Here is an 11,529-nt window from a genome sequence, read left to right as displayed (position 1 = left end):
CTTGCGTTGGACTGTGGCAATGAACCCCAGGCACTTATAAATAATAGGAATTGATTGCATCCCCCTCCATAAAGCCAGGAGAGACCCCCCAGGCCTCGGGGTCACCTATACCCACATTTTTTAAGCATCGAAGTCGGCCTCCATGAGTCAGAAGAGCATGGAAGTCACCTCGATCTGGATTTTATGCATCAAACGGTCTATATGAGCCAGGACAGACCCCCTGGCCTGGAGGTCACGTCTACCCAGACAATATCATTAAACAGTTACGTTTCCGTATAAATCGTTACAATATGCTCCTGTGAGGTGAGGATGCATTTGGTGGCGGGGGTGCAAAACTCGGCATAACACCGGAACGCAGCTGATGGACATTGGCCTTTCAGAATCAGAATCAGAATCAGAATCAGAAAGACTTTAATGATCCCCGGGGGGAAATTGGGACAAGTTACAGCTGCTCGCACTCAGTAGCTGTAACTTGTTAGAGTGCAACTCAGTCGTCAGAATAGAATGTCAGCATTATACATTTCTGCCATCCTCGGATATATACAATCTCAATGTAAATTTGAAGCTTTAACAACTTTGGTTATGTTTATTCAAGTAAAACAACTTGTTTAAGTTAGGATTATGGTTATACATATACACGTAGGCGGTGCAACATTTTTATAGACAGTTGGCCAAAGCACTGTTCCTTTATTTGCCACATTATTTCGACGATAATGTCCTTGACACAAGGTGGCAGCAAAGTCGAATCCACTCCAGTTTCAAAGTTAAACCAGTTGCAGAGAGTGGTTTAAACACTGAGGCTACTTAATAAATCACTCTGGCCTGGGTTGTTTTAATTACTAACCAAGGATTAGCTGTACAGCATACAGTAAGTTTATAACAAGTTTTTAATAACTGTTCCACCCAAAAGTGCCACATAGGCCTACAGTGTGAGGGACTATCAGGCCAAACCCCACCTACCCCTGGGCTACAAGTGGTATTAATGCTGCCTTCATGTACTGTCCGAAATGTCGGAATTATGACTTAAAAACTTGAAAATTGTATCAACAATACCTTGATAGTAAAAATGATGGATTTCTTTATCATGTATTATTATTTGCATACCATGTAAACAATTGGTGTTGTTTGTTTCTATTTTCAGTTCTTGTTTAGCATTAGAATGTAGATCATATTTGTCACATGCTTGTTTTACAGATTCATACATTATGCCTATATAGGCCTAGTTACAATTATATCGTTTTGTTCATAATTTGGTTGCTTGCCTCATAATGATCACTGACTGGACGTCAAAGTTTGGCCACATTTTTATTTAGGCCTACCACACTGCAGCACTGGTCGATTCTAATATTTCCGACAGCACGTGAAGGCAGCATCAGTCTGTCCCTCCAAACAGGATCACCTCTCTTCGGGAGCATCGGGAGCCGCTATTTCCACGTCCCGGGCCATCGGTGAAGTCATTACAAAGGTGGGCGGTAGCAGGCAGTGGGCAGGTTCCAGTGTAACTTTGGGGGAAGCTTGAGTGAAATTTGCATGTTAGGGAGTGAAAGTGGACGCAGCTGACTTTGGGGCTTTGGTCGATAGACTTGTGCTGGGGGTTGCTTTCAGCCTGTTGCTGCAGCCGGGACCACAGAGTGCTTTAGGGGGATACATCCTCAAGTAAAGTAAGTGGAAGTAATTTTAAGTGTGAGAATGGCTGCGATAATTGTGTCAAGAAATTAAAAATCATTGTAATATTATCATTGGGACTTAAACTGTGTCTAGATGGTGACTTTATAGTGATCTTCTCCTAGCTACCTTATACAATGTTGTATATGGTATTCACTTTAAACTTTTACCGTTCTAAAATTAATTGTGGAATGACTTTTTCTTTTTCCTATTGTACAGTTATGAAACTGTCATGTAGGCTAAGCATTCAGGCTAATTAAGCCAGATTTAAATTTGTATTATTATTTTTACAAAGCATTTCTCTATAGCCTTCTGGAGGAGATGAACATCACATCATCAGGCCAAAGAAGAGGCAATGATTATGATGGCTTTAGTGATGCAATTCTCAAACCCAATGGAAAAGCTCATTTTAACTATTGATCTTTCTATTATTATTATTATTATTATTATTATTATTATTATTAGACTACTACTACTACTACTACTACTACTACTACTACTACTACTACTACTACTACAGTTATTATTATTATTGGTTATGTTTCTTTTAAATTGTGTGTTAGTCACACAGCACATGACAAAGGAAGTTACAGAACAGAGAGGTCTCGGTATTGTTTGACTCATCTTCGGCTAACCCTTATGTGCTTATATGAGACTAAGTGGTATAATGATAGCAATGTTAACGTTTCTCTCTTCCTATAATTTGCAGTGAGGCTTTATAGTGTGTCCCTCAGAAAAGGGCATGGGAAGAGCAGTTGACATTCTTATGACCTGACATGTTGACCTTTGAACCTGAACCTATGCACAGACCCCCCCCCCCCCCCCCCCCTACAGTATGAGGGTGAACCATGAGTAGAGGACAACAAAGTTCTTTGTTGCACTGACCGATAACAGCTTCTTTAAAGAGAGTTTCTTCTGTATGTTTAAACCTCCATTGACTTAATGCAAGATAAAGTGCATGCAGGATTTGGTTGGTTGGGGGGGGGCGAATCCAAGAGCCTGTCGCATCTTTTTATGTTGTAGTTGATATAATCTTTTTTGCCATCTGTTGTTCCTGAACCAAAAGGCATCAGGTGGTTTCAAATTTCATGGATTGTGGTTAAGTGAAGTTCTTGACATCTTGTTTTTCACTTCAAGCAAAGGGGAGCCAGAACTTCCTGGATACCTTCCTCTGTTTGATTGGAGGTTGCTAAGAGGCTGTTTTGCAAGATTACAAGGTATATTACAAGATAATTACAAGATAAAAAAAGTCCATGTGCGTGGCCTTAGTTGAACTTTTACATGCATGCGGTCCATATTCTGGTAATGACAACATTACAGCTTGGATTGACGCAGTCGGAGCTGATCCGGGGGCCTGTGGGCATCATTGCAGCAGCTGGCTGTTGGTTTTTGTAATGTGTATGTTGTCAGGCTTGTGCAACCACTGCCACGTTACATCGAGGACGGTCCTGGAGGTGGAGGATCCATCGTCTCATGGGCGGAGTTAATGGGGGGGCCAGGGGGGCCTGGCCCCCCCTGACAGGGGGGTCTCTGACAGGGCCTTGCTGCAGCCGCCCCCTCCCTCTGGAATGCCCTCCCCAGTCACATCTGACAGGCCCAAACTCATTCTCTTTCATACTCATTATGTCATCTTTCCAAAAAAGCCCTTTTCACTAGGGATGCACCGATTGCCATTTTCTTGGCCGATTCCGATTTCCGATTTTTGAATAGTCTGACTTGCCGATACCGATTTTTGCCGATTCCGATTTTTTTTTCTAAAAACAACAATTGACAGCTTACACAAACGTTTTTGTAACTTTGTTTAAAAATTAAGATTCATAGAACAATTCTTACATCTAATGGGGATCCAAATAAACAAATAAACAATTCTTATCATTTGCATGAAGTAGGACCTTCTCACTCAAACACATCTCAAAATAAAAGTGTTCCAGGTTAGGCTACTGGACAGAGCTTTTTTGTGCAAATACAATGAATACAAAAATTAAATTAAATCCAATAGCCTATATCCCACAGCTATCATGCATTTACTTTTCCAAAAGAAAACAGGTGCAACAGAACATCAAAATGATCCATGGACAAGGAGTTTATAGACTGGCTCCAGACCAGTCCTCTTGAGTAGAGGGGAAATGAGTTTATGAGTTACAGTAACGATCTTCAGTCTGAATATCAGGCGGAGTTTACACACAGTCCGAAGTTTGGTATGCGTATTTTTATCTGCCATCCGAAAAAATATCGTCACGCACAGAAAACGTTGCACACTTGTGAGTCCGATGCATTTTTATTATTATGTCCGTCGTTCTCATGTCGTTCTATTTGCAATACGAAACAAATAGTCTCTCCTGTATCCACGTCACGTTACAACATGACTTGACAGGCTGAGGCAGCAGCGCTGATGTGGAATGGAAAAGCAGGTCGGGGAATGGTTATCATACTGGACACAATGCTCGCGTTCACCTCGCCAAGCCGGCTGTGCGCGGTGGCGGGTTGCTGGAGCACCGCTTCCCGGGGAGAGAGAGCAGAGAGAGAGGGGCCAGTGAGGTGAAGCGAGCCGCTCTGACTGGACTCCAGCCGAGCGGGACTCGGCCGCATCTCTGTCTCCACGGCTTATTTTCGACTTGCATGTGTGACAAACTGCGAGCTTTGTCTACTTCACTGACGGTGAAAAAAATCCACAACGAGGAAGGTATGCTGGCGTGTGTGGTGTGGTGGCTGGGTGCCTGTCTCGGTGCTTTGGGGTGCGCGCACGTCATGTGAAAATCGGCTCACAGAATCGGCTATTTAGAGTGACCGGAACAGATCACCGATCGAGGCCGATCACGTGAAAATCGGCCATTTCCGGTCACGTGCCGATCGATCGGTGCATCCCTACTTTTCACTGTTGCTTTTGACCTATAATATTTATCTCTCTCTCCCCCTGAGAGAGAGCACGGTCAAAAGCAACAGTGAACAGTGAAGCACTATATAATATACATTACATTACTAAACATACAATAATGAGTATTAATGTTCTGTAATTCTACTCATATTCTAATATTTCTTATATTTCCATTCTTATACTTATTAAACAATAATTAGAGAGAGACCATGATGATGCCAGCCTTAAAATGAGATATTCCTCTAAATCTGGCTTCAAATGGGCAAAATTTCAAATGTAAAACGGCCAAAAAAAATGTCCGTCTCCTGCAGAAGTGGCCCCCCAGAGCTAAAAGTCCAACTCCGCCTATGCATCGTCTTGTGCCAGATGTTTTCACACGACAGCAAAAGGCACTCGCTTATCTAACGTCTCAGTGGTTTTGCCAAACTACTGTTGTGTAGACGAGTGAATGGGATGATGTTACTCCTCCTGCACATGTTTCTGCGTGCTGGGCAGATTGGCTCAGAGACTCCTGGGAAAAAATGTGATTACAGCAGGAATCGATCATGCCTGATGATCATGCCATCATCAACTCTTAGTGATATCATTCTTGGACCTTCAGTCCTTCACTACTTTATTCATTCTCTTTAAAGGCTTCCAGGGAGACACAGGAGTTTGGTATGACGTCACTCTGCAGGTGTCTGCAGTTTAAGGCTGGAGGCTGTTGAGTAGGGCCTACTGGCTTTCCTAACTCTTATTTTCCGAACTTCACCGAAAGAAAACTATTGGCTTATCTTCCACCGACACAAAGGAATTGGTTAAAGTGATAATATGCAACTTTTTCATGGCAATAAATGTCAGTTTTGCTCTCGCTAACTGATGCCATATCCAGTGTTGTAGTAATCTGGATTCATTTTCAGGACTCGTGACTTGACTTGGACTTTTTTTTTTCTGATAGTTTTTTTTTGTAATAGGCCCGAATAATTTGGCATAAGATATTGATAACTATATTAACAGGCTACTGCGATATTCCATTTTGTGAAAGGGCAGCCAGCCAGTGTGTTCCACCTACAGTCCACTCTTCTTTGGTGACTTGGACTTGGACTCGAACACTGGGGCCTCGAGACTCGACTCGGATTCGAGATATAGCAATCTGGGAACCCAGAGTCTTTTTCTATTTGAAAAATAGACTCTGGGACAGCCCTACCGTTTTCCCCGGCTTCCTGTACAGCGCGCCTCTCCTGCCACCGTCACTTCCTTTTCTGCATCCATTTCGGCTATTCACTATTAATGTTAACGCATTAACACACTGCATAGAAGACGTCAACTCGTCTTACAACAACAGTGGAAAATTACTGTAAAGTTGCGGCGCAAGTTGCTATTTAGACTGTAAACAGTGGAGCATGGACGCGGAAAAGGAAGTGACGGTGGCAGGAGAGGCGCGCTGTACAGGAAGCCCGGGGAAAACGGTAGGGCTGTCCCAGAGTCTATTTTTCAAATAAAAATAGACTCTGGGTTCCCAGATTGCCATTAGATATCACATTTGTGTTTGTCTTAAGTTGGTTACAAGACACCATACACGGTACCACAGTACCTGGTACCATACATACGCTCTGATTCCACTATAATGATCAACCGGTATTGCCTGTGAAAACAGCAGCAGAGTCATTTGAATGTGTTCTTCTCTTTGTCTCTTCTCGACTCAGTTCTGTGACCTGCTACAGTACCGCCATGCCTGCCACCCGCTCTCTGCCCCGCCGCACGGCCGTCCTGTTGGTGCTGCTGCTGCAGCTGGCCCAGGCGCAGTACGAGCACCTGGGCTACCCGCAGGGCTACCCGGAGCCGGAGCAGGAGCAGTACAGCGCCCCCCGGCTGTCGGCCGACACGCCCAGGATCCAGCTGCGGCTGGCGGGGGACAAGCGCAAACACAACGAGGGCCGGGTGGAGGTGTTCTACGACGGCGAGTGGGGCACCGTCTGCGACGACGACTTCTCCATCCACGCCGCGCAGGTGGTGTGCCGCGAACTGGGCTACGTGGAGGCCATCTCGTGGTCACCCTCCTCTAAATACGGGAAAGGAGAAGGTAAGGTTGACCTTTCATAATGTTCGTGATCAGGTTTGACCTTAGAGTGCCTAAGTCCCGGCCCCTTCTGGGGGTCCGCATGGGACCTCAAAAAGTGAATTTGGTTCAGTTCAGGTTTTGATAGCCCCTTATCACACAAGCATGCCTCAAATGACTTTCCATAGCATCATCACAGTATACTACTACTACATAATATATCTACACACAACATAGGTTACATACATTATATAGGCTACATACTACACATTTTATTTTACTAGATTACATTTCGATACTACATAAACACAACATGTCTTTAGACTGTGGGAGGAAACCCATCCAAACACAGAAAGGAACGGGGTGGAGATTCGAACCCACAACCTTATTGCTGTGAGGTGACAGTGCTAGCCACTGAGGCTGTTCCACATCCATACTTGGTCAAACCAAGCAATTCAGCTACAAGATGAGTCACAAGTGACAAACAAACAATACGCTTTTTATTTTATTTTATTTTATTCTCTTTTCTTTTCTTTTCTTTTCTTCTCTTCTCTTCTCTTCTCTTCTCTTCTCTTCTCTTCTCTTCTCTTCTCTTCTCTTCTCTTCTCTTCTCTTCTCTTCTCTTCAAGTAAAGCTCTTTATTGAGGATTGAGCTTGAGGATTTTACGAAACGTCAATGCAGAAATGAATGGGGAATTCACTTCCTGAGAGCCCATACAGGTGAATTCACTTGGTGAATTCACCTGATGGCCCATACATCAGATCGGCAATACGTCATTTTGTAGGCTGCTTAAGGTCTCGCCCCCTTTTAGGGGGAAAACACAAGCCACTCGCCATTGACTTCGATGTAAAATAGCAGTACCCAAAAAAAAGTCTGGAAAAATAACAGAATTAATCTAGTTTATTAATCACACAAAGACACCATGACATGACAATATATTACAACTCGGCCGGCCACAGAATGCGCAAGATACATCTGAAATATGACTTTGACCCATCTAAAATCATGTGACTCATGTTCCGTCTCTGACCTCTAGTTCCGGTGTCCGCCTGTTGCTAATTTAGCCTTCCGACATTAAATGCTGTTGTAGTGGAGCCCAGCGTCGTTGTAGGCTACTTGCTCAGGCTAGACTGCCGGGGCTGTAATGTAACCTGTGACATGAGACACATGATGATTTTAGATGGGTCAAAGTTATATTTCCAGTGTATCTCGCGCATTCTATTGCCAGACGAGTTGCAATATATTGTCATGTCATGGTGTCTTTGGGTCAATTGATAAACTAAATTAATTCTGTTATTTGTTTTTGGTAGTGCTATTTTACATTGAAGTCAATGGCGAATGGCTTGTGTTTTCCCCCTAAAAAGGGGCGGGACCATATTGCCGATCTGATGTATGCAGACCCCGGAAGGGGGCGTGACTTAGGCACTCTATGTTGTTTTCAGGTGACGTCACGTCAAGATGGTGGCCAGGGTGAGACCATTGACCATTGGCTTGTTTGCAAACCACGGGATCATGCTGGGGGGCAACCAGCAGCAGGCTACATAGGAAACTAGCAAAATCAGACAAGTTGCTGGAAAAATGATTTTCCTTCATTGTATTATATTATATTATATATTTTGTAAATCTTCTGGTGATACCTGCCGCGTGGAGCGGCATCCAACCAACCCTCTTGCATACTCGCTTTCCTCCATTCTCCATAGAAGTTCTGGGAGAGCTGCCCCCCAGTGACGCCATCGGCGTCATCGGAATCACGTGGTTGCAAACAAGCTATTATGGGATGGGGTTTTGAAGGCCGGTACCGATATTTTAGGGTTTCATCTGTCGATAGCCGATTTTCAATATATTTACATTTGACCAAATTGGAAGTGTTTCCTACAGAAGTGTATAGTTGTTCAGGTGGAAAAACCTATGAAACAGCATTTAGACATGTTAGAGTCTAACAAGTTTTAGTCTCCCATGGTGGTCTAACAGTTAGACCTAAGACCACCATGGGACACTAAAACTCCAGCACAATAATATATAATAATAGAATTATAATCATACTTCATTATAGACCAGTGGTTCTCAACCTGTGGTACGCGTAACACTGGTGCTCCGCGGGGCTCCCTCCCTCTCATACTTTCATATGCTGGTCATTCCTGAGGTGGTACTTGGTGTAAAAAGGTTGAGAAGCACTATCATATACAACCAGTGTAGTATTGACATGTGATCAATCAGTCAAATTGCATCATATCAAAGGTGATAGAAGGCCAATATCAGCCCAATACAGTGGCAAAACTATGTAGACTATCATTCATTATATGAGTGATGATATACTGTAATTAACTAATGGGAATCTGGTAGGTTGGTGGTTGATGCTGTAGAATGCTCAGGATTGTCTTTAACTTGAAGACCTACAGTATTGTTATTTACATTTAGCAGGACATACTCTTCATCGTTATTTACATTTAGCAGGACATGCTCTTCAACAACTACATCTGTGATAGTGGGAGGACAGCAGGAGTAGGGGCCATTCGCGTTTGTAACCTTTGCTGCCAGAGTGAAATATTCCTCCCTGTGGAAGCTCTGATGCACCCACAGCTTAGTTGAGTTTATTGAGTTTATTTTATTGACCAGGGACCATGTAATGTACAATAATACATTCATTATCCGCAAACAAGAACAAAGAGATGCTTTAATCCAGATTTACCGACAAGCTAATTAGTTGAGTAGAGTTGGCCGGAGCAACCAGGAGGTAAAGAGCTTCCATACTGCTCACCTGGCATAATCCAAGTCTCCACAAGCCCCGAGATGCCAAGTTGACTTGAAAAGACGTCAATTACACCCTGTTTTTAGCTGAAATCATCAATCCTTTGGGTGAACTTATCCTTTAAAATTCCATGCCCATTGACCAAAAGTGGGCGTGGCAATGGGCGTGTCCAATCACAAAAAGGCACGTAACTTCCACACAGACTTAAAAAACACCACAATATTTTGTAGACAAGTAGGTCATGGTGGGCCAAGGAAGAACTGATTAACCTTCCACGACCACTGGCCAAAAGGGGGCATGGTGGGTGGGTGTGTCCAATCAGTAAGCTGAGCTTGTCCTCTCCTTTGTCAGGACGCACCTGGTTTGACAATGTCCACTGTCCCCTGCTCTCTCAGGACGCATCTGGTTCGACAATGTCCACTGCACGGGCAAAGAGAAGACCTTGGCGCTGTGCTCCTCCAATGGGATCGGTGTGTCCGACTGCAAGCACACTGAAGATGTAGGCGTGGTGTGCAGTGACAAGAGGATCCCAGGATTTAAGTTCATCAACACACTGCCTAACCATGTGGAGGTAAGCCATGGACACCTTTCGCCCTCTAGTGTTAGGCATTTTGCACAATTCATCCGTTTAACAAAAATCTGCATCCTTATACAGATGTGTACCAATAGAGAGCCAAAGTGGAACGTCACTTCCTGCTTCAGCACTGTACCAGAGATTTTCATCCGTCATTTATTTTCCCATAGACATTTCGAAAAATGCTTATAAAAAATAGTTTTACTTGGTCAAACCAAACGGTACAGATATATTTAGAAACAGGAGAGATCGCATAACATTTCACTCGGACCAAAACGTAAAAAAAAAAATGCGGGTTTAAAGAAAATATTTTTTGTTCTATGGTCTCTCCCGATTCTAAATATACTAGCTGAACCGTTTGGTTTGACGAAGTAAAACTCTTTTTATAAGCATTTTATGAACCGTCTATGGGAAAATAAATTGCGGACGAAGCGGAAAATCTCTGGTACAGTGCTGAAGCAGGAAGTGACGTTCACTTTGCCTCTCTATGTTCCATGAATAGTGCTACGCAACACATACCCCCCCCCCCCCCCCTTTAGACCTTTTGGTTCAAGCTGCTATTGTTGATGGATGTCTTTTTACTATTGGCCAGAAGAGCATTTGTTTCTTGACACCTTGTCAACTCACACGGTGACAGCTGGGCTTTCCTTCTGTTTTTTTCTCCTTCTTCTTCTTCTTTCTTTACTACTTGCTGGTAAGGTTGTGGCTTATTAGTTGGTATTGAAATACAAATCTTTCTTGGTTTATGGACAGTAGCAAATTCTGCACCAAATACAATTGGAGTCAATGGACTCTTCCAACAATCTATCTTAATAATAGTCCTTTGCTCGTAAATAGCCGGCAGTTAGAAGCGTGTCGGAGAAAGTGACGGAGTTAAACGGGTAATTTTGACGACGTGTTGCACTCATAACTGTCAGTGTTTGTCTCAGTGGGCTTTTTCAAGGCCCCGCTGTGCAGCCCTTTGTGGGCCGGCCATTAAGCCCCAAGCTAATTGCCACCAAAGGCAGAATGTTATCTTTCTGCTCACTGTGCAGGCCTCGTCAATTCACATTCCAATGCTGTGAGCACACTGCAGACCAGAACCAACTCTCTCTCTCTCTCTTTCTCTTTCTCTCTCTCCTCTCTCTCTTTCTCTCTCTCCTCTCTCTCTTTCTCTCTCTCTCTCTCTCTCTCTCTCACCCTCCCCCCCCCTCTCTCTCTCTCTCTACCTCTCTCTTTCTCTCTCTCTCTCTCTCGCCATCTCCCCTCTCTCTCTCTCTTTCTCTCTCTCTCTCTCTCTCTCTCTCTCTTGCCCTCTCCCCTCTCTCTCTTTCAAGAGTTTTTAAAACGTATATCTTATATTTCCCCAAATATATCAGCACAAGCTGGCTGAACTGAAGGCCAGAACCAACAGGCTGAGGAACTCAACTCTACACACTGCAGTTAGGCTGTACAATGAGACAGTTTAAACTTTGACCGGTTAGCTAACTAACAAAAAAACAAAAAAAAGTGTATTTAATTTTTTTTTTTTTTTTTTTTTTTTACTTTGGAGGGTGTTCTTATTTTTCTACCTGCCTCTTGCTGCCCTCTTATACTGTGTTGCTTGCTACACTGACTGATTGCCTTGCCTTGCTTACTACCTTTATTT

General features: G+C 43.5%; 1 protein-coding gene across 1 annotated transcript in view; it reads left to right on the top strand.

Moving 5' to 3' along the window:
• Positions 1-6,250: 6,250 nt before the first annotated feature.
• Positions 6,251-11,529, top strand: part of loxl2b (lysyl oxidase-like 2b) — a gene marked incomplete at both ends in the record, with an annotated part of 54,158 nt that continues 48,879 nt past the window's right edge. Inside the window, 2 exons of the mRNA XM_083643817.1 lie at positions 6,251-6,602; positions 9,724-9,899. Coding sequence (XP_083499943.1) covers positions 6,251-6,602; positions 9,724-9,899 — 528 coding nt within the window. The remainder of the gene's footprint in view (positions 6,603-9,723; positions 9,900-11,529) is intronic.

This window comes from Poromitra crassiceps, assembly GCF_964638095.1.
Source record: "Poromitra crassiceps genome assembly, chromosome: 10".
Taxonomy (NCBI): domain Eukaryota; kingdom Metazoa; phylum Chordata; class Actinopteri; order Beryciformes; family Melamphaidae; genus Poromitra; species Poromitra crassiceps.
Note: the sequence above shows the minus strand (reverse complement) of the source record. Positions and strands in the feature narration are given on the sequence as shown.